Below are 24,337 nucleotides of genomic sequence, written 5' to 3' on the forward strand. Positions count from 1 at the left end.
ACACACGCGAGACAGATCAGACTCAATTAAAAGACACTCATATATAGCTTTGAGCCACAGTCTTCGTCTGTAAAACACACACACACACAAACACAAACACAAACACAAACACAAACAACAACAACAACCACCTCCAGCATTTCGAGCCAGAATGTAACGTCACATGAGTTGCAAGCAGAAATCTGGATGGGGCAGGGAAGGTTAAGAGGAAGATGAAGGGGAAGGGGAAGGGATAGTAGTGTGTGGGTGGGGGGAGAGAAGAATGTTGTCTGATGCAGTGTGCAAGGACTAGACTGCCAATAGGTGCAGTGTCTGGAGTTTGTGAGGATGGAAGGGGGGGGGGGGGGGGGGGGACAGGAGAGGAGTCGGAAAACAGGTGGCTGTATTGCCATAGGGCTTCAAATAAACAGGGTGAGAGATCAGAATTGGGGGGGGGGGGGGGGGGGAGATGGGAGAGAGAGGGTGGAAACTGTTGGGTGGAGGGTGTGGGAACAGTGTGTTACCTTCGGTTGAGGCTGGGATAGTTACAGGAGTGGAGAATGTGTTGTAAGGATAACTTCCATCTATGCAATTCAGAAAAGCTGGTGGTGGAGGGAAGGATCCAGATGCCTCAGATAGTGAAGCAGCCATTGAAATCAGACGTGTTATGTTCAGCTGCATCTTCTGCCACAGGGTGGTCTACTTTGCTCTTCATCCTGGTTAACAGCTGGTTGGTAATCATACCAATATAAAAAGTTGTCCAATGATTGCAGCAGAGCTGGTAAATGACATGGCTACTTTCACAGGTGGCCCAGTCCCTCCCTGATGGAGTAGGATAAACCCTGCAATATGACTGAAATAGGACGAGCTGGGTGGGTGGATTGGGTAGGTTTTGCACCCAGCTCTTCCACTTGGATATGATCCTTGTGGGAAGGGTTTGGGACTGGGAGTAGCATAGGGATGGACTAGGATGTTGTGGAGGTTGGGCGGGCAATGGAACACCACTTCAAGAGGTGTGGACAGTATCTTGGGTAGGATGTTCCTCACTTCAGAGTAAAATGGCAGATAATAAAAGCCCTGGCAAAGGATGTGGTTCATTTGTCCCAGTCCGGGATGGCACTGGGACAAAGTGAATGCACCTTTGTAGCTGGTTCATGGTGGTCATTTGAGGATTGGGGGCATGAGGGGAAATGACACAGGAGATCTGGACTAGGTTTGTGAAGGATACTGCCTGTCTGTGAAGGCCTTGATGAGACCTCAGCATACTGAGAAAGGAAGTTTTTGTCACTGCAGATAGGTCACCCCCAGGTGGCAAGGCTGTGTGGGAGGGATTTTTTGGTGTGAAGTACTGTCAGTGGTTGGTGAGTTTAATGTGCTCAGAGATGCAGACGGAGCCATCACAGTGAAGGAGTAGGAGGTCAACATCTAAGAAGATGGGACACTGGGTTGAGGAGGACCGCATGAAACAGATTGGAGAGGAGGTCATGAAGGAATTCAAGATAGGGTGTCTTGGCCCTGGGTCCAGATCATGAAGATATTATCAATGAACCTGAACCAGACTAGAGGTTTGGTGTTTCGGGAGGATGGTGCCATGAGTGTGCCAATGGCTGCACCACAGATTTGTTTATATAACTTCCCTCCAAATGAGCAATAGTTGTGGGTTAGGGTAAAGTTACTAAGGTGTATGAGGAATGAGGTAGTGGGTTTGGAGTGTGAAGGATGTTGGGAAAAGTAGTGTTCAATAGCAGTAAGACCTTGGGCATAAGGGATGTTGGTGTGTAGTAAGGTGGCATCAGCAGTGACAACTAGGGATCCAGGAGGTGAAGGAATGGGGATGGTGAAGAGTCAGTGAAGAAAGTGGTCAGTGTCTTTGATGTCGGAGGCTAGATTACAGGCAATGTTTTTTTTTCCTATTACAGCAATGGGGAAAGTTGTCCTCCTGGGAACCAGACCACATGGCAGTCATTGGAAATTAACTGACAGATGCTGCAGGGAATGAGGGAATTGGTTTCACAGCATTTGAAATCAAGTGTATTATGTTCAGCTGCATGTTGGTCCACAGTTTGGTCTACTTTGTTCTTTGCCACAGTTTGGCAGTGCCCATTCATCCTGGTGGACTGTGAGTTGGTAGTCATACCAATATAAAAAGCTGCGCAATATTTGAAGGAGAGCTGGTAAATGAGATGATTGCTTTCACAGGTGGCCGGTCCTGGATGGGGTATGATAAACCTGTGACAGGATTGAAATAGGAAGTGCTGGGTTGGTGGATTGGGCAAGTTTTGCACCTGGACCTTCCACAGGGACACGATCCTTGTGATAAGGATTTGGGATTGGGAGTGGCATAGGTATGGACTAGGATGTTGTGGAGGTAGGGTGGGCATCACCACTTTAGGGAGGGGTGGGAAGTATCTTGGGTAGGATGCCCCACGATAATAGGTAATCAAAGTGCTGGTGAAGTATGTGGTTCAGTTGTTCCAGTTTGGGGTGGTATTGCATGATGAAGGGGACACTCATTTGTGGCTGGTTTTTGGGGGTGGTGGGAGGATTGGGGTGAGAGGAAGATTTGTTTGCAGACAAGGTCTGGGGGATAGTGCCTGCCTGTGAAGGCCTTGGTGAGACCCACAGCATACTGAGCAAGGGAGTTTGTCACTGCAGATATGCCGTCCCCGGGTAGCAAGTCTGTAAGGGAGCGATTTTTTTGGTGTGAAAGAGATGGCAGCTGACAAAATACGGGTACTGTTAGTGGGTTTAATGTGGACACAGGTGCAGATGGAGCCACGAGAGAGGAGGTAAACATCTAGGAAGGTTACACACTGGGATGAGGAGGAGCATGTGAAGCAGATGGGAGAGCAGGTGGTGAGGTTGTGAAGAATTGAAGATTCGATGTCTTGGCCCTGGGTCCCAAAAATGAGGATATCATCCATGAACCTGAACCAGACTAAGGATTTGGTGTTGTGAGAGGTGTCCTGTAGATGCCCCATAAAAAGGTTTGTATAGAAAGCTGCTATGCGGATGCCCTTGCTTGTGCCATGGATTTGTTTGTATACCCTTCCCTTCAAAGGAGCAGTAGTTGTGGGTTAGGATAAAGTTAGTAAGGTTAGGACACTGAAGGATGTCGGTAATGGTAGTTTCAATAGTGGTAAGACCATGGGCATCAGGGACGTTGGTTTATAGGAGAATGGCATCAACAGTAATAAGTAGGGATTCAGAAGGTAAAGGGGTGGGGATGACGGAGAATTGGTGAAGGAACTGTTTGGTGTCTTTGATGTGGGAGGCTAAATTACGGGCAGTTGATTAGGGGTGTTGGCAAGTGAGGGCTAAAATTCTTCCAGTGGGGGCACAATAACCAGCCACAGAGGTGTGTCCAGGATTGTTGGATTTGTGTATTTTTGGGAGCATCTAGAAGATGGGTGGTTGGGTTGTTATAGGGGTGAGGAGGGAAATGGATTCAGAGGAATTATTCTGGGAAGGGCCTACGACTTTAAGCAGGAACTGGAGTTTGTGTTGGACTTTTGGGATGGGATCACTCTGGCAGAGTTTATAGGTGGAGGAGTCAGATAATTGACAGAGGCATTCTGAGAGGTAGTCACTGTGATTCATAGCAAACAGTGGTAGAACCGCAGTCTTTAGATAGGATGATTAGGTCAGGATTTATTTTAAGGTTGTGTGTGGCTGTTCTTTCTTCTACTGAAATGTTGATGTTCTGGGGAAGGGTGGTGAGGCCAAGTTGGAGGTAAAGAATTCCAGGAAGGGTGGGTGGTTAGGTAGGACAGGAGTAGGATCATGGTTGGATGGTGATATGAACTGGAAGATGCAGGGTTCAATGTTGGAATTAGGGTGGTTTTGGTTGGAGGGATTGATGGCAAAGAAATGGTTCCACTGCGGGCATCGGTAGAAGGAGAGTAGGCCTTTGACAAGTCCAGCATGGTTAAATTTGGGTGTAGGGCTAAACATAACGCTTCTGTAAATGACTGAAACTTCTGTGGAGCTGAGGGTTTTGGTGGAGTGGCCCTGGAGATGGATTTGGTGGAGGGTTGGTTGGGAGTTTTGGAGGATGTGGCAAGTTGAAAAGGTCGGCTAGGCAGGGTTTAGCTGCTATGAGGGACGGATCAGGTGAAACAATGTGGATATGATACAGGTTGGATTGTGGTGCCCCGAGGCAGCAGTAGGCTGCCAGCGAGTTGGATAACTTATGGAGGTAGTGTCTGGAATGCTCCCCTAGGTGCTGAAGAGCAAGGGATTCGACGTCAGAGTTGTGATGTATGGTGTAGGAATTGCAGAGTAATAGTATCTTGCGGAGGGAGCAGAGGGGGTTGTGGGATGCCTGTGCCATGGAGATGTGTTTTTGCAGCATCAGGTTTGCGAGGGCAAGTGATTGTCGGAATTTGAAAGTATGTAGGTGATCCTGAAAGGGGGCAGAATCCAGAGAAAGTAGTTTTTACAGTTAAGCCGTTTGGGGAGATTCCAAGGTTTAGGCAGTATTTGAGAAACAGGATGTTGGACTGGGCTTTAGCTAGGGAGAGGGATACTCTTCTGAACTGGTGCAGAAAGATGGAGCAAGAGTCCATTCTGGCAGAAATTATGTAATGGAAATAGGAATGACGCAGAAAAGGGCAAAATAGGTGTTTATGGTTGTGAAAAGAGCTGGATAAGTGAAAAGATGCATATAAAATACGTACAGACACACAGAAACCCACAACAGATACACAAAAGTATGCACAGATACATAAAAAATACTTGAAACCGTGTGACATGACGCACAAATATGTTAAAAACATGCAGAAACACAGGTAATAATGAACAATGAAGTATGGGAGAGTGTGTATGTTGCATTAATCGAAGACAGGTGGTGGAGGATGCGTTATATCGAGGATTAAAAGTTCATGTGGCAGGGCCAGGTGTGGACAACAAAAAGCTTAAATATGTCAGGATGAGTGTGAAGTGAGATCAATAGGAATAAATGTAGTTATAAATGTTGGAGGAAGTAATCTGGGGCAATAGAAGCTGCATCACCAACTCACGCCACAACGAAGTCAGTGTTGTGCACGGACAATCGTTGATACACATGATTTCAATGGGTGTTCCACTACCCAAGCCATTTGGATCCTTCCCTCTGCCGCCAGCTTTTCTGAACTGCATAGATGGAAGTTATCCCTAAAACACATTCTCCACTCCTGTAACTATCCCAGCCTCAACCTAAGGTAATACACTGTTCCCACACCCGCCACCCAGCAGTTTCCACCCTCTGCCCCATTACTCCCCCCCTCCCCTCGCAATTCTGATCTCCCACCCTGTTTATTTGCAGCCCTCTGCCAATGCAGTCACCCATGTTTCCCCACTCCTCTCCTTTTTTGTTCCTTTTCTCCCCCCACCTCCCAGCCCCACAACCTCTCAACACTGCGTCTGTTGTCAATCTAGTCCTTGCGCGCTCCACCAGACAGCTTTTGTCTCTCTCCCTGCCCATACCCCTGGCACTACTATTCATTTCCGTTCCCCTTCATCACCCCACCCAGATTGCTGCTTGCATCCCATGTGATGCTGCATTCCAGGCTGAGATGCTGGGATTGGCAGTCGATCTGCGTGAGGTGAGATGCACTTGCTTGTGTGCGTGTGCGCATGCGTGCACCTCTCTTTTACTAATGAAGGCTGTGGCAAAAATCTATATGTGAGTGTCTTTTAATTGTTCCTGTCTCACCTTGGCTTGTCTTCTTGGTAAGTAGCAGTCTGTCTTTTCTCCTACACTGTTCATATTTAAATTTACATTTAGTTTGTGACTAGAACTAAGATGATGATGTCAGTATCCGGTACTCATTTTATGGTGATTCTGGTACTGTAGTTCTACAACATATGTATTACCAAAACCACTTTCCGAAAATGAGCTAATGTAAATGTTTCTCCTGTAAAAATAATGCAGCACAAGAAAAATGTGTTTCAAATATTGGAAAATATGATTTCTAGGGTATGTGTATATTTGACAAATACTGTTTCAGATTCTCAGAAATCTCTGAAGTTAATGTTCTATGTTGAGCTTGAAATATATGATGAGACCCAAGAGACGATGAAAGTAGCTCTTACTGGTGATCAGGCAACAAAACTATTTGGTAAGTATTTTGGAGCTAGTAGCACTGAGTCTACATTGATTTTCCCATTATTTGTTGTGTGCTTATTGCATTATTTATCCTGTGTGGAACAAACTACTGGGATAGTTTTGCAACAACTCACAGCATGTGTGACACAGATTTTTATCAGTAGACAGTAAATTACAGTTACTTTAGCATCAGAATGATCATTAGTTCCATTAAGGACACTGAAGAACTATGAGAGGTTCTGTCGATGTTAGAGTGTTGGTATAGTAATATGCCATAAGCAATAAAAGATAAATAAAGAACTGTTTGATATTTATGTATACTTGCCCTATTTACCTGATTATAAGACAAGGCTTTTACCCAGTTCTTCATTCAAAAAATATTGGTCATCTTATAATCAAAGATTAAACTATTGCAGCATTTTTACAATGTTTAATATAGAGTCTGTAGAGCTCGTCTTACATTTAGAAATGAAGCTTTGGTCTCGTGCAGATTTATTTTGAAAAATTTGGAAGGGCAGGATTGGCAAATGATACTCACCTTTGAACAAGCTCTAGATTTCCTGACGTGACATTTAACCCACACACCAATAGTGCAAGGGATATGCAAGAAACTATGAGCTAGTCACTACAACTATTTATTACCATGCTTAAACACTGGTGGACATAGCACCAAATTCTATCATCTTACAAACACTTGGTGTGTTTGAACAGGTTTGCAGGAAAAGCTCTCATACATGTATGGATACCCTGTACAAACATTATGCTGCTTTTTAAGTAAAGATAACATCCAAGAGCAGAAATGTTGTAACATTACTTGATTCTGAATCCAGATCAATATTTTATTTGATCATGAGAGACTCTAATGATTTACTGAGTGGGTTCAAATGAGAAATTCGGTCACGTTCATGTTTTAGAGTACCAGATAAAAATGTAATCAGCTTTAGAACATGATGCTGACATTCAGGTAAAACAAGAAAGAAAATTTATTGAGAATGAAATGTATAACAAATGAAATAAATTATATTAAACAGACTGCAATTATTGTCACAAGAATAAATTACAGCAGCAAGATCTGCCCTGGAGATAGTACTAACAGACATCTGTAGAAGGTGGAATGAATGAAGTTCAAGAATTCAAGTGAATTGTGATTGCGATTTTTTATTTGTATTTGTTGTTCTTGTTGTTTTTAATATGTTTGCACCCTAGAAGATATTGCAGTCAGTATTTCACAGTTGCTCCTGCACAGCATTATGGAAGGGTTGGAGGGGGAACTGTGATAACAGCTTGGCTGAGAACTAGATGAGTGCAGGGAAGGGAGTAAGTGAGCGGGCAGCAAATTATGTCATGTTGCCAACCGAGGGAATCTGTGTTGGGTGCTTTGGCTTTTTAGGAACATGAACTAAGTTTAAACTGCAGTTTCCTTGAGTCCAGTTGTAGTTGGAATTGAACTGACTTTAAAATTGGACACATACTCAACAAGAGTATTCATTTCTGCAGGAGGCGGTAGAAGTCCAGATGGGGGCCAATGACATACTTATGTGGTTCGTACTGCAATGTTGTCGATGCTCACTGTAACATATGTCAGGAATGAAAGAGTGTACTTCACTTGCTGGTACTGTGCAGCCAATGTGAGCAGTGGGCAGACAATATATTTGGAAGAAAGAAACTGTAACATCCCCATGTCAATATAGAAGGGAAATTCGAATGTATTTGAAAAGAAACAGCTCTGATCTCAGGTCCCACAGTAACCAAAACCTCAGAAATCACAACGTATTTAGAAGAAACAGTCATGTATTTGTGACAACAAAGATACAAATTTCACAGCTGTGCTACGAGAATCCTGGTGATTAAAAATAATGATAGGGTTAGTCAAGTGAAAAATGTACAGAAGAAAGTGGTCTGCAAATTACGTAAGTGACTTTTTTTGTTTATTTTATTTCTCCTTATTTTATCAAAATGTAGGCAATCAATAAATGACATAAATTTAGAATAGGTATAATGTTAACTTTTTAGGCAGATTCTTTTATGTCAGTAAAACAGTTCATAATTTTGATTAATCAGAATATTTTAAAAATAAATTCCAAAACACCTCTTGATAAAGAGTGTGTATCTTGCATTCATGGTTGTCTTAAACTCTGGTAAATACAGTAAGTATATTTTTCCTCCTTTACAACCATAAGTGCCCTTCAAACCAACATTCTTTGCTATGTACTTCCTCCTCTCTGATAACTGCACCATCCCTCTCACTTTCATTATATTCTTTTAAAAAATCACAGGCATAAGAAAATGGTGATTTATATTTAATACATTTCTATTACCATTATCATTTGCTGTAAAACTTTTATAATCAGTTGTAATTTTTAATTTGTGAATTTTACCCTGTAAGTTAATAGTCAGTTATCATGCTCCACAAACCAATGTATAGTTTGCAGCACTGGACAAATGATGTATCAGAAACATTTCCCCCATTCTTTTTCCATCCAGAAAGAAAAATTGATGGTGTTGTACTGGACGAAAATACACTCATCAGGACAATGGTGGGCTCTTTATTTTGCCTCAGGAGAAGAGTGTATGGGCACTATAACACACAAAATATTATTTCACTTAATAACAACACTGATAAGAAGAATTACTTAATTTCGTACAATCCACTTCCACAGGAATGACATGAGTATTTACAACTGTCTCTGAGCATTAATGTAGCTCTTGATACACACAAAATACAAGCCTCTCATTCAAGAGTACATTTAACAATAGCTTTCATTTAAAATTCTGCTTAATACAGTGATCACACATACTGGAAGACAACATGAATTGTGCTGCATTGTCTGAGACGATGCCCATAGGAAAACCTTAACAAAAAAATAAAAAACCAAAGCTGATACTGTGCTCGCAGTAGTGGCGGATGTCATGAGGACAATGAAAGCAAATTTAATATATCCATCTACCACCAGAAACCATCGCATGTTCCAGAACAGACCTATGAACTCAATTTGGATGCATTGCCATGGTCCGGACAGGCATGGCAACACAAAACAGCGTTGCGGCAGAGCTGATAAATGTTCTCCACAAATATTGCTGATCTCCCCATGAACCATGGACCTTGCCATTGATGGGGAGGCTTGCGTGCCTAAACGATACAGATAGCTGTACTATAGGTGCAACCACAACGAAGGGGTATCTCTTGATAGGCCATACAAACGTGTGGTTCCTGAAGAGGGGCAGCAGCCTTTTCAGTAGTTGCAAGGGCAACAGTCTGGATGATTGACTGATCTGGCCTTGTAACATTAACCAAAACGGCCTTGCTGTGCTGGTACTGCGAACGGCTGAAAGCAAGGGGAAACTACAGCCGTAATTTTTCCCGAGGGCATGCAGCTTTACTGTATGATTAAATGATGATGGCGTAAAATATTCCGGAGGTAAAATAGTCCCCCATTCGGATCTCTGGGCGGGGACTACTCAAGAGGATGTCATTATCAGGAGAAAGAAAACTGGCATTCTACGGATCGGAGCGTGGAATGTCAGATCCCTTATTCAGGCAGGTAGGTTAGAAAATTTAAAAAGGGAAATGGATAGGTTAAATTTAGATATAGTGGGAATTAGTGAAGTTCGGTGGCAGGAGGAACAAGACTTTTGGTCAGGTGAATACAGGCTTATAAATACAAAATCAAATAGGGGTAATGCAGGAGTAGGTTTAATAATGAATAGGAAAATAGGAATGCGGGTAAGCTACTACAAACAGCATAGTGAATGCATTATTGTGGCAAAGATAGATACGAAGCCCACACCTACTACAGTAGTACAAGTTTATATGCCAACTAGCTCTGCAGATGACAAAGAAATTGAAGAAATGTATGATGAGATAAAAGAAATTATTCAGGTAGTGAAGGGAGACGAAAATTTAATAGTCATGGGTGACTGGAATTTGACAGTAGGAAAAGGGAGAGAAGGAAACATAGTAGGTTACGATACTGCATGAGGAGTTTGACAGAGCACTGAAAGACCCGAGTCAAAACAAGGCCCCGGGAGTAGACAACATTCCATTAGAACTACTGACAGCCTTCAGAGAGCCAGTCCTGACAAAACTCTACCATCTGGTGAGCAAGATGTATGAGACAGTTGAAATTCCCTCAGGCTTCAAGAAGAATATAATAATTCCAATCCCAAAGACAGCAGATGTTGACAGAAGTGAAAATTACCAAACTATCAGTTTAATAAGTCACAGCTGCAAAATACTAACACTTTACAGACGAAAGGAAAAACTGGTAGAAACCGACCTCGGAGAAAATCAGTTTGGATTCCGTAGAAATGTTGGAACACATGAGGCAATACTGACCCTACGACTTATCTTAGAAGAAAGATTAAGGAAAGGCAAACCTACATTTCTATCATTTGTAGACTTAGAGAAAGCTTTTGACAATGTTGACTGGAATACTCTCTTTCAAATTCTGAAGGTGGCAGGGGTAAAATACAGGGAGCAAAAGGCTATTTACAATGTGTACGGAAAGAAGATGGCAGTTATGAGTCGAGTGACATGAAAGGGAAGCAGTGGTTGGAAAGAGAGTGAGACAGGGTTGTAGCCTCTCCCCGATACTATTCAATCTGTATATTGAGCAATCATTAAAGGAAACAAAAGAGAAGTTCGGAGTAGGCATTAAAATCCACGGAGAAGAAATAAAAACGTTGAGGTTCGCCGATGACATTGTAATTCTGTCAAAGACAGCAAAGGACTTGCAAGAGCCACTGAACGGAATGGACAGTGTCTTGAAAGGAGGTTATAAGATGAACATCAACAAAAGTGAAATAAAGATAATGGAATATAGTCAAATTAAGTTCGTTGATGGTGAGGGAATTGGATTAGGAAATGAGACACTTAAAGTAGTAAAGGAGTTTTGCTATTTGGGGAGCAAAATAACTGATGATGGTCGAAGTAGAGAGGATATAAAATGTAGACAGGCAATGGCAATGAAAGCGTTTCTGAAGAAGAGAAATTTGTTAACATCGAGTATAGATTTAAGTGTCAGGAAGTCATTTCTGAAAGTATTTGTATGGAGTGTAGCCATGTATGGAAGTGAAACATGGATGATATGTAGTTTGGACAAGAAGAGAATAGAAGCTTTCGAAATGTGGTGCTACAGAAGAATGCTGTAGATTAGATAGGTAGATCACATAACTAATGAGGAGGTATTGAATAGAATTCGGGAGAACAGGAGTTTGTGGCACAACTTGACTAGAAGAAGGGATTGGTTGGTAGGACATGTTCTCAGGCATCAAGGGATCACCAATTTAGTATTGGAGGGCAGCGTGGAGAGTAAAAATCATAGAGAGAGACCAAGAGGTGAATACACTAAGCAGATTCAGAAGGATGTTGGCTGCAGTAGGTACTGGGAGATGAAGAAGCTTGCACAGGATAGAGTAGCATGGAAAGCTGCATCAAACCAGTCTCAGGACTGAAGACAACAACAACATCTGAGTCTAAACTCGACTTAGTGGAAAGCGAGACTACATGAATATAAGAATACAAGATAACAAAGATACCCATGGGAATGCATCCAACAAGCAAAAATTAAAAGGCTGCACTACTATTCAGATATGGTGCTTTCCCATTTGAATCACTATAGAGCGGAACAGTCATTCAGGTGCACCATCATCTCTGGTACCGTTTGGTATAAGCCTATAATATTTCCACTTGTAGTGGCAGGCAAGATGGACACAGCACCTGGAATGCGGCATACGTACGCTGTCAGGGAGGCAGCCTTCTGGCCTAGTGTTACTGGCATGCTGGGCACTGAGTCAGCAGTGGTGGCCAGGGTTCTGAATGAGGCTGTGCTACAGACACAAGGTGGCCAGTGATGTCTTCTGACTTTGCTGCAGGTCACAGCATCACCCAGTGTCTAATTCTGGACCAGCATGATCAAGATCCATCTGTCGTCACATGGCAGTAGATCAAATTACGTAAGTTTCCTAGAGGTCAGTCAACATCCCAGGCCATTGGCGTGCAGTATTCCATGTGGAAATGTCTTGCTGCTGCTGAGTAGGCAGGTCATTGTCTGACGACTGAGCCCTAGTTATGGCTCTGCACTGTAGCTATATACTGGGTTGTTCTCTGCTTTCCCTACTCATGTGATTAATATCATCCAATACACTGTGATGATTACAATTACACGAACAAAATAAGTGAGTCTTTGGCAAACACACACACACACACACACACACACACACACACACACACACACACAGGGAGAGGGAGAGGGAGAGAGGGGGGGGGGGCTCAGGATATGGGTTTTTTCTGGGTGGGGAGTTGGGTGATATTCCAGCAATAATATGGTCACATTTCATGGTCACATTCCCTCAAAGAGAATACATAATTATACAGTCTGCATTGTGGATGAAACAAATGTCATCAAGTATACATGTGCTGCCCCCCTTTTTTTCATTGCTCATTATAAAGTTTGTTTTGTTTTATGTAAAGACTATGATACCAACAAGAGTAAGAAATGTAACCCAGAGTGCCGTTTGAATTCGAGCACACAGAATCTCACCAGGATCAGAACATACATCTTATGTCACTTGGCCACTGCCCTAATTAGCAGGGCTGTCCTTCTCAAGTACACCTCCAGTGGATCAGCATCACCTATTCTGTGACATCTGTGAAACTCTTAGATGTAGATGTTATATATATAAATAAAATTGCATCATTTTCAGGTGTTGTAAGAAATTCCATCTTCCCTGAAATGGATCCTGTGTGTCATTATCTCTCACAAATGGAAGTGAAGTGACCTGTCAGAGGAGTTTGTTTTGTGGCCCCAACTAGTATGCTGAAACTTGGTGCATCACAGTTTTTCCTCAGGCCCTGAATGCCTGCATGTTGCCTCGTCTGTTGAAACATGTAGAAAGTTGTCAAGCATGGTGCCTGAATGCAGGCAGTATTGCCTTCTGCCACTGCAAACTGTCATTCATGAAGTCATTTTATTTTAACTATAATTCTCCTTAAAATTTAAGTGTTGCTTGCAACATGCAATTTCTATCACACAACTCCAGCATCTTGGGTGACCATCTGTGACATTGAGAGGTATTATTAGAAAACGAGAGAACCTTGAACAAATTGTGATTCTTGAGTTTCTCCCGGCGTATTTGATAATCAAAATATCCACGGGTGTACTGCCGGTCTATAGTGTCCAACGGGCACAATATTTCGGCGATCAAACATGTCGCCATCATCAGGTGAACTGACGGACTGAGCTCCTGTGAACGTGCCGGCACGGAGATCCGTACGCTATGGCTGCTCAGGGGGAACTGGGTTCGGTCGCGGCGGCGGCCGATTTAAATACCCTCCGCCCGCGGCGCGCTCCCTCCGCCTTCCGCGCCCCGCACCACGGTGGAACAGATTGCGACGGCGTCTGAGATGACATCGGTGTGATGGCTCTGTCCCCCGTGGTCGTCACAACTATGCGTTTGCTCGATTTACTCTTGATTCTCGGAACAACATCTCTTTAGAAAGGCAAGAGTACTTAGCAAACGACATCTACGGTGGCGCAACTTTTCAAATTTCTTCAAGCTGCGATACATGTCCTCCCCGTAAAGGTGTATGATGTGATTCTTGAGTTTCTCCCGGCGTATTTGATAATCAAAATCCGTCAGTTCACCTGATGAATGCGACATGTTTGATCGCCGAAATATTGTGCCCATTGGACACTATAGGCCGGCAGTACACCCGTGGATATTTTGATTATCAAATACGCCGGGAGAAACTCAAGAATCACATCATACACCTTTACGGGGAGGAGATGTATCGCAGCATGAAGAAATTTGAAAAGTTGCGCCACTGTAGATGTCGTTCGAGAATCAAGAGTAAATCGAGCAAACGCATAGTTGTGACGACCACGGCAGATAGAACCATCACACCGACGTCATCTCAGACGCCGTCGCAATCTGTTCCACCGCGCTACCGTGGCGCGAGGTGTGGACGGCGGAGGGAGTGCGCCGCGGGCGGAGGGTATTTAAATCGGCCGCCGCCGCAACCGAAACCAGTTCCCCCTGAGCAGCCATAGCGTACGGATCTCCATGCCGGCACTTTCACAGGAGCTCAGTCCGTCAGTTCACCTGATGATGGCGACATGTTTGATAGCCGAAATATTGTGCCCGTTGGACACTATAGACCGGCAGTACACCCGTGGATATCTTGAACAAATTGTTTGGTAAGGAAGTAAGTGCCAGAAGATGAAAGCTGAGACACGTGTGGAGCTGGAAAACATTTTAATTCAATTCACACAACAAGGGTTGTGTCAATTACTCTATGTGGACCAGTAATTTAAGCCAAGGCCTTAAAAATTGTGAGTAAGTTGAATTTTACTGTGTCTATGGGGTGGCTCACCTTGCTTAAGCGACACACTGTCATTATTTACCTATCAGTGCTGTTGCCAAATGCATGAACAAAGATGATGTTAAAGCCTGGAAAAATGGCATCACAGTAGGCAACAGGGAATAGAATGAAAGTCGTGCCATATTTAATGCAGGTAAATTTGGACTATATTGTAAGCTGGTGTTGGAAACTTATACGTGCTGGGAATCACTACAAAGACAGAACAACAGTACTAGCTTGTGCTAATGCTGAGAATATAGAGAAACTGAATTTCGTGTCATTTCGGTTGCTTAAAAAATGTGTGGAACTGCTAAGCAAGTTCATGAATCATCTTCTAGCCTGGAAGCCAAGAGCACAACTTGTCACATGGTTGAAGGCATTTGATCACAATATGAAACCAAACAGCAGGATTGTGCTTCTTGCAGACAACTTTCCTGCCCACCGGAACAATGAATCTCTGCAAAATATTAAACTTGCTTGCCTTACTCCCATTACAACCAGCAAACTTAGTTCATGGATCAAGGAATTCTGAAAGTGAAAAAACTGTTTCTACAACAGTTGCTAAGTCTCCAGGATAATCTGAGTTTTACTTCAGCTGTGTGGGATGTGGAACCTAAAATCTTTGCCAAGTGTTCCTAGAAGGCCAAGTAACAAAATGCATATATCAGTCCCTTGGAATTTTTGAGGATAGCTATATTACTAAATGGTTAATCCAACTCATGGTTCATCGTTTGTGGTCCACAGTTGCAGGTTGGCTATCTAATAGCTTCCAGGGGGAACAAAAATTTAATTTTCAGTGTTTCATATAATCACTGATCGAAGTTAAAAATGTAAAATGCTGTCATAATCTCTAATTAAGAGGTATAATCTTATATTAAAAGTTAAATGTAGTATGACAAGTATTACAGTTAGAAACTAATTGTCTTGAGGCAGTGTAGCTCACGGCGCATCAATTACTGAGACTATATCCATCTATTATTTGAGAATGAAAGCACTTAGTGACGTCCAATGAACTTCATACATAATTTCAAACTTTTTCCAAACTTTTTCCTGCTTAATGTCAAACATGTAACACACTAACTCACTTGTAAAGTAATCAGATGTCTGTCGCTCTTTTATACGTGACAGTTTGATTGTTAAAAGAATCAGGGGTTTACTGATGTCATGCTAGTTTACATGGCTGAGTGGATATATTTTTTGCTCTAAACACATGGAGGGGCAAATGTCCGTGTTAATGATCTTTGATGAAGCCCGGCTGATAGCTTGTAAAGAATTCCAGTGATATCCACTTTTAAAACTTCGTTTGGTTGATAATATTATTACAGCTCATATTCTAGACATAGACAAGATAATAGATGATATTTCAGAAGTTGAAAGTGTTGCAGGTGAAGCAGCATGGAATGCAAATCAAATGTGTTCCTTCAAAACAGCAGATCCACTAAGTCTGGTGCACAGATATGTATTTGCAAGGAATATTGAATCGCCTGATGATGTTAACTTTTGGCTTAATCATACAATAAACTGTGTGCTTAAACACTAGTGCACACTCACAGTGAACACTTCATCAGCCCTTTTTTATGTGTGTGGAATTTCTGTAGTCCTGAAAAATCAATTTGTGTTGTACTGTAAAAATTAACTAAATTTTGTGCTACATGACTTTCTTTTTTATAATTTCTGTAACAGAACAGTAGCCACAATTACTTTTGGAATTGGATTTAAATTAAATGATTGTATGCAAAGTATGTAGGGAGGGCATTCATATTGTAATAGAATGTATTCTATTTAAATGGTAAGCTGCAGATAATATTGTGGCCTGGAAATGGACATTTATTTGTTTATGATACTTGTAATTGCTAGTACTAAAGATCCTGATCTTTCTGCCTCAACTTTCAGGTTGCCAACCTCAGGAGTTCATCAGAAATGAAGACTTACAGAAAAGAATTTGGGATTCCTTCAAACACCTTATAAAGGGTGGCAATAGACAAAACTGGTGTTTGAAGGATGCAGCTAACTTCTCTCTGGAACCTCATTTGAAAGGAAAGAAAATGAATTATCGTGTTGTTGATATTAGACCATTCAATACTAGTTCCAGATAAAAACTAGTTTTTTCCTTCCTTTCAAGCCATAAGCCATTTTCTGTACATAATCATCAAATAATAAATTGCATAGAAAGTGTTTTAATGATAATAGAATCATATCCTCAAAATTCATACACTGTGAGATCTAATTGTATTAAACTTATCTACATTTCACTTTATATAATTATTGCACATATTTTGTTATTAACAAACACTTGATTTTTGCAATTAGTGTGTTTCATTTCTTTATTCACATACTAAAATTGTATTTGGAGTCTATTTATAATGAATGGGCATGACAGTCACCTAATGAGGCAGGTTCATTTGGAAAACATCCCACCATGAGATAGAATTCTTCAGTTTTTCTTGGGGCACTTCGATCACTCACACTCTCCATCAGACAGACTTTTTCTCTATGCCCATTATCCTATTATGTTTGACATCTAGTCACCAAATTGGAAAAAACTAAACTTTTTTTAAAAAAAATAATTTATTGTAGTCCTCCACATCATTTACAGCTTTCAGTTTACTGACTAGATGTAGAGAGTTGATAAAGTTATTTTCATGCCACTATGAAGGACCTGTCTCAAGGAACTCATCACACAATTCAAATCTGGTAGAGAACAGTCTCATTTGATTAGAAACAAAACATTTGATCCCAGTGTTGCTGATGTCTCGGATTTGACTGATTTAGGAACCTTTTTAATATTTTCATATGATGATTGCACCTGATGGTTCATTGTATTGACCATTTTAAATTTTGGATCAGAAAACAAATTAAGATAAGAATGTAAATGCAACAGGTTCTGGAGACAGGTACCATAAATAAACTCCATATATGCTGCTTTGGCTGCAGAAGGGCCAGAGAAGTGTGTTTTGACATAAACACTGATAATAAAAATATTACCACTTGCTTCTACTCAATCCAAGATTTCATTGACTTTTTTTACAATGAATGCCAGTTTGAAATTTACTAACAATTCTGTGGCACACATTTTGAAAATTTTTAAAGATTGTTATAGTTGGACCTATATTATTGTAAGTCATCTTTTCCTCAAAAATATTTCTGAGAGTAATTTCATGCATGTGATACCTGCAAGGGAAATACGAGAGGTCTTTGTTTAAAAAGTTTTTAACCAAACCACATGCCTCTATAAAACTATCCATATTTGATGCTGTGGCGTTAAAAAATTTTGTTTTACCATAAGACTAAAACCTGCTCTTTTCCAATCCAGGATCACAAAGCAGACACTCAAGAAGTTGCTGAATACCACTAGTTGAAAGAATCACACTAAGTCTTTCTACTGTATTGTTACTTGTCAATGTTGATAGTAATTCACCATCCCAATAAACGCTATCAGCCTTCAATTTCTTATCCTTAAATTGTTTCTTGATTTTAGTAGTATTTTTTTCTCTCAGAAATTTTGAAATAGAATACCTATCAATAGCAAAATCTTCGATATCTTGACCCAGGCCATCAATTATACTGTGGTTCTTCTCATTTTACTTGTGCAAAGAAATTTTTGAGACAGTATTAGCTGACAGTGTTCCTGGCAAGTCCTGAAATTCATGTACCTCTGGTTCAATACCACTTCAACTTGGTGTCACATACTTGGCAAGCTGGTTAGAGAAAAATAATTATTTCAAATGTATTTATATTGTAAATTAATAAATTAATTTGCCTACCAAACTTTGGAGTTTCCTACTCGATTCACTCCCATTTCTTCCCAATAGCTTCTGCTTATTTAGAAACTCTTCTCTCTTTCTCAGATAGCTGGAGATCGATTCTATGCAGGTACCCTGGCCATCCTTTTAACCATTAGTTCATTAAAACTGTTTCTATTATACAAAAGTAATGGTATTTAAAGCATTTGCCTGTGCATTGTCAAAATTCAAAAGTTTCATCAAGTTTTTTTTAATGAAAACTGTTTCTTTCCACCTATGAATTCCCAATGGTCTCCCTATATTATGCAATGATGTCTCAGAATATCTTGCTAGCTGCCTCCAGTGCTATTATTAATGCTTTAATTTTATTATGCAATCTCTCAACTCATGTGTTGCAATATGTACTTTTTTTCGCAACAAATCATCTCTTCCCAAAGAACAAGTGTGGCACTTTGAGACAGACTTAATTTACACATCTGCAGATTGTAAAATAAAACCTATGTTTATTTGCGAGGTGACAGTTTGTTTCCCATTGTTTCATTGGATTAATACCCAAGTAAACAAACTTTCTCCCTTAAACAAAGTGAAGACGAAGTCCCTGCCCTTGCTGTGACTGCTACCTTCATACAAAAATAAAAGACTGTTCATGTAGTCCAGCTTGGGTCATAAAAATAAACAGCCCAGCTCACTCTCCCTACACTCTACTTTTCTTGGGGGTCAAGGACCCATTGTGTCGCCCAACCAGTGCAGTCTGTGGCATGAGAATGCATTCAGCTAAGAGAACAGAGCTAAACAAGCTGCATACATTGGTTAGTGAATGAATTTGTCTTGCAGAAATAATATTTTTCTAAGTTTATGATTATCTTTCTTTCTGGATTTTATGATTTTGAAAGTCCATGTGCAAATCATCAGTGACAGAAAGTCCTGAAACACAGCCAGAATGCGGCACTGGACCAAAAAGAAGTAAATGATTCTTTTATAACCTGTGCTGAAAGACAAATTATTCAGAATGGCACTGGTGCTTTAGATCATCTTGGTGCTGAGCCACTTAAGGAGTATGCCCTCTACTGGAATGTTATCACACTCGAGGATATTATAAAAGCTGTGTCAAGATTCTCAAATTCCAAAAGAATGGACTGTTACTGGTTCTCGAACTATTTAAGTAAAAAATAATATATCTTAACTGTTAGTCCCTTTCCACCCTTTTCAATGTGTGTTTAGAATCTGGACTTTTCCCTGGCGTGCTCAATATTTCTAAAGTGATAACAGTTTTAAAAAAGGGAGAAAGAATCTACCCCAAAACTACTGACCAATTTTTAATGTCCCAATCTTCTCCAAAGTTTTTCAACATCTAATGTATAACTAGCTAAATGGCTGTTTCAAGAAACATGATTTCCTCTTCAACAAACAGTTTGGATTCCAAGAGGACAAAAATTACCACTACAGCTGTCACTGAAGTTGTTAATCAGGTGTTAATGATGATGTTTGATTTGTGGGGCGTTCAACTGTGTGGTCATCAGCGCCCATAATCAGATGTTAACTGCATCTGAACATAAGAATCTAGTCTCAGCAAAGCCTTTGTATGCTGTTTAACACCCTACCTGCAAAGCTGGTGTATTATGGCATACACAATTCATCTTTAGATATAATCACAATCATATTTAAGCAACAGAAGGCAGTTTGTATCAGTCAGAAACAGCTGCTTTTCTTTGAAGAAAGTTTGAACTGGAGCATCTCAGGGCTCGGTCCTAGGTCCCTTTCTGTCCATCATTATAGTTAACGGTCGGTGTAACAATGGAGGAGCAGATTCCATAGTGTGTTATGCAGATGGCACAACACTGTGCAGTACCCACCATGACATGACAGAACTGCATCTGGCAACACAGGAAAAATTACAACTAGCAATGAATTGGTTTTCTTCCAGTGAACTCCCAGTTCCTGTGTTTTATCAGGATAAAACACAGGAACTAATTCTGGGTCTGGCTACAGTTGCAGAAAGTAAATCAGTAAAGCTGTTAGGCTTTGACATTGATTTGAAATTTAACTGGGGGGAACATATTAGCTATGTTTGTAAAGCAATAGCAAGAGAAAGCTATCTCACCTGGAAACTGATTGAGGCAGTAACTGTTGAGTACCCGAAGGGTTCATATTTTGGCCTATTTCTGTCACACATTTACTATGGGATACTGCTAAAGGGACAGTCCATCTGTCAGTGAAATTCTGAGACGTCAAAAAAGTTATGTCAAAAGCAGTTTAAATGCGTTCAACCCAGAGAGGTGATATACCCCACAATACCAGACACAAACTGAATCTTGATATACTGAGACATAGACTCACTAAGACTGCAAACCCAAACAAAATAACATGCTTAAAATTACTTAATAAACTTCTAATACCTGCTTGGACATTGCCCTGTAATATTTTCAAAGTTAATATTTATGACTTGTTACTCAAACACCTATTTTACTACATAGCCAAAATATTTGAAAGAAATATGATCGACATTACTACTTAACGATATTTTTAAAAAATATGTAACTAAATTGTAAAAACTTCACTGTAAAAATTATTCTTAGTTGTATATTTAATGTTCAAACCTAGTTGTGAGTAGTCAATGGTGAATAAACTGAATACTCTTTCACACTGTTCAACTGAGTCCGAATTACACATTGCTCATTTTCACACGAAATGAAACCGAACTCGGGAGTAGCCCAAGAAATATTATTGAAAAAAAATAAAAAGTCCCAAATAAGAGGCATGATACTGTAGAAACTGTAACTAATAAGGCACACTCTTATTTTGTTTTTGATTTTCCTGACTGATTTTAAATGTTGCATGTTTCCAAATACTGTGTGTATCCACTTTGTGAAGTCAAGTTTTCAGTTTGTTTAGTTCCTAAATAAGTTTCTGGTGACTAAAGAGGACAATATTAATTAAGAAGATATCTTCATAGCCATTATATTTAATGGCATGAGGAAGATAGAGACAAATTTGATGATTATTGTTGATCATGTAGTCTCCCTATTTATCTTCAGACAGACTAACCAGAGTTGTTTGCATTAAATAAATAAGACTAACCAGAGGTGTTTACATTAGGTAAATAAGACGAGGATGCCTAAGATGGTGAATGAAATTAAGGTGGAGGGTAGGAGATGAAGGGGAATGCTAAGTGACAATTGTCGAAAAGGACTGGAAGAAAATACCCAGAAGAGAGGAGAAGACTGGTCCACAATATCAACAGAGATGTGCTGGAGAACCAGAGAAGATGCTTATATTTGAAGCAGGCCCTGCCAGTAGTGGGAAACTGTGCAAGATGATGGTGAAATGAGAGATAATAAACTAAATAAAACCCAGGTTTGAAACAGGCCTGTGGGGAAAGAACAGTGTCAATTATGTTATAAACAGACTATCAGAGTGCTTGGTTTTAGTGACATGTTCCAAAGGATCAGTGAGGACTTTGATATTTTTCCTTTGAGAGTTCCTTCACATTGTGTTCTCCATCATAGTTAGTCACACCAAGTGAAAGATATGCTTTGTGGGAGATCAAACGGTTTTCATTATTTTGACCGAGACAAACTGTCACTATAATATCTATGAAGGTTTTCATGGCTTATCATTGCCATCAAATCAAGGCCTGCTTACCACCTAAGAATTCACTATGAGTGTGACGTTAAAGCATCTGCTTCCAGGTCAGGGAGATATGCTAGCCCCAGTTTGAATCTCCAGACAGCCTATATATGATTTTTAGGTGGTTTCAAACATCCCACTAGGTGAATACCAGGCTGGTACCCACATCCTACCTCAGTTACACGCTACATAAGCTTTTAGAACACTTGCACACAGAATTTACTCTAGACACAGGAAAATGGGATACACTTGCTCCGTCTTGGCGTGTGAACAGGAGACTGATAATCTTAGATGTTTAGTCTTTTTAAACCCAAAATCGGCAGCAGCAACGGACCTATATCTTACAACAACTAGCTGCCAATATGCAGGACAGTGAAACTCATACCTGAAGATGCTGGTACACAGAGCAAAGATAATATGTGGTGAAAGCATCTTACTGATGGAGCTGGACTGCCCTGAAAAATACTTTTGCTTCCAGTGGCTGTAGAAGTGATGAAATCAAGAAGGCACTGGGGCACACAGATGCAATCATAAGAGCAAAGAAGGAGAAAACCATGAAAGAGAATAGAAATTTGCGTTTCTGCCATACATTGGTACAGCCTCCACAAAAATAGGTCGGTCTTTGTCTGAGAAAGGTATCAGCCCCATATTTCTGTCACCTACAAAAATAAGGAACTTTCTGGGGAGTGTGGAAGGTGACTTCAGACTTTGTGCACTTGAAGTCTATCACATCATGTGCAAATGTGAAAAGTCTTACAATGGACAACTGCAGCAGCGTGTGACCCTATGTTGCAGGGAATAAATATGCAATGTCCAACTCGAGCAGGAAAATAAATCCGAACTGGCCGATGAAATAATAGAACCCCTCGTTTCACATTCCTTTTTTGGTACTCTAATGAAATACTCTCTGAAGAGGCAATTTATTGAAAGTTTCTTAATTCAAATTGTATCTAGTATACCTACACAAAATAAGTGACTTCGTATAATACATTAAATTTCATAAAATTTATTATTTCATTTCGTATGTCGTGTTCATCCAGTACATGCTGGCACAATTTTGCATACACTAATTAAGCCATAATTAAGAAAAATTAGGTTGACATTGTTGTTCTTCATTATTTTGTATAATGTGATATATGACTTGTGTAAAAATCTTTTATATTGTATACTCCAGATTGGGCGTAAAATACGGAAGGTTTTGTGTGCAGTCATTCGTAATAACTTGGAACTTTTAATTGTTAATTTTATAAATTTGCACTATAGTTAACTTCATTGTTAAGAACATATAAATAGGGGCAGCAGAAGGCTCAGAGGAGGCTCAGTTGGAAACAGTTCACAGACGTGACCACTGTGTCGCACATCAATGTAATAAAATAATTGGTGTACTACATTGGTTTTGTGACTGTGTAGCCTGTTTTGTGGAGTGAGCTCCCACCAAGAACAAGCTGTGCAGCTTGTGATTAATAAACCGCTATAAAATGACTTGGTAATTGGATTACTCCATGGAATTCATGTAACTGGATCCAGTTTGCAGATGAAACGGACTGAGACAGTGACTTCATCATCAGCGACAGGAAGCAGATTACTCCGAGTTACACCAAACTAAGTTATGTATAAGCAATTAACTAAACTTTATATGTCACTGCAGAACTAATTACTAAAGTCTAATGTTTGGAAACTGTTCTAGCAATAAACATATGTATTTGTCTCAAAGATTTCTTTTAAGGGTTAAGGCCAGTGAGATCAGTAACAAAGATGATGATATTTGATTTTTGGGGTGGTCAACTGTGCAGTTATCAGTGTCCATAAAAAGCTCTAATCTTTACACAGTCCATACTCACCACTGTGATGAACGATGATAAAATGATGTGGAGAACACAAACACTCAGTCCCCGAATGGTGAAAAATCCCCAACATGGCCGGGAATCGAACCCGGGACCCCGTAATCCCGAGGCAGAAACACTAGCCACTAAACCACGAGCTGCAGACAGTAACAAAGACAACCCCATAATCACACGTTCTTGATGTCATTGGAACAAAGTATAACAACGAACTTTTCAAATTCTTTGTTTAATCAAATAACCTTTCAATAATTATTTTTGTTGTATTTTTGCCATTATTCCAGTATTCCCCCTGCAAAATTCATTACACTGAGCACAGCTTAATGGAAAAGCACATTTTCAATTTTGAAGATGTCCATTATCGGCTCAGTTAATGATTTCTGGGACAGCATTATTAGCAAAACAATAGAGACACAAGCATCGAGAAATCTCATTAATCTGGATAAGAGTTTAGCTGTCAGCGTAGCTTGGCAATGAGCTTTTGAAGCAATAAGCTGAAGAGGCAGCAGCCTTCATCTCATAGAGTAACAGAGGATAGTGGATGGACTTTGACATCTACCTAAATAATTGGTCAGGCCGCTGCTAAACTGTTGTGGAAAGGCCATTGTGAGATTTAAATGCTCACTGTCAATACCTATATGAGGAGAGACTGACATGCTGTCACTTTGCCAAAAGATGCAAAGAGAGGATAGATAGC

At 40.4% G+C, this 24,337-nt stretch overlaps 1 protein-coding gene across 1 annotated transcript in view; it reads left to right on the forward strand.

The window, feature by feature from the left end:
* Window positions 1–16,694, forward strand: part of LOC126355997 (uncharacterized) — a gene marked incomplete in the record, with an annotated part of 124,930 nt that extends 108,236 nt beyond the window's left edge. Inside the window, 2 exon segments of the mRNA XM_050006630.1 lie at window positions 5,970–6,080; window positions 16,323–16,694. Of these exon segments, the coding sequence (XP_049862587.1) occupies window positions 5,970–6,080; window positions 16,323–16,525 (314 nt within the window).
* Between the last annotated feature and the right edge of the window lie 7,643 nt (window positions 16,695–24,337).

This window comes from Schistocerca gregaria, chromosome 3 (genome assembly GCF_023897955.1).
Source record: "Schistocerca gregaria isolate iqSchGreg1 chromosome 3, iqSchGreg1.2, whole genome shotgun sequence".
NCBI lineage: Eukaryota > Metazoa > Arthropoda > Insecta > Orthoptera > Acrididae > Schistocerca > Schistocerca gregaria.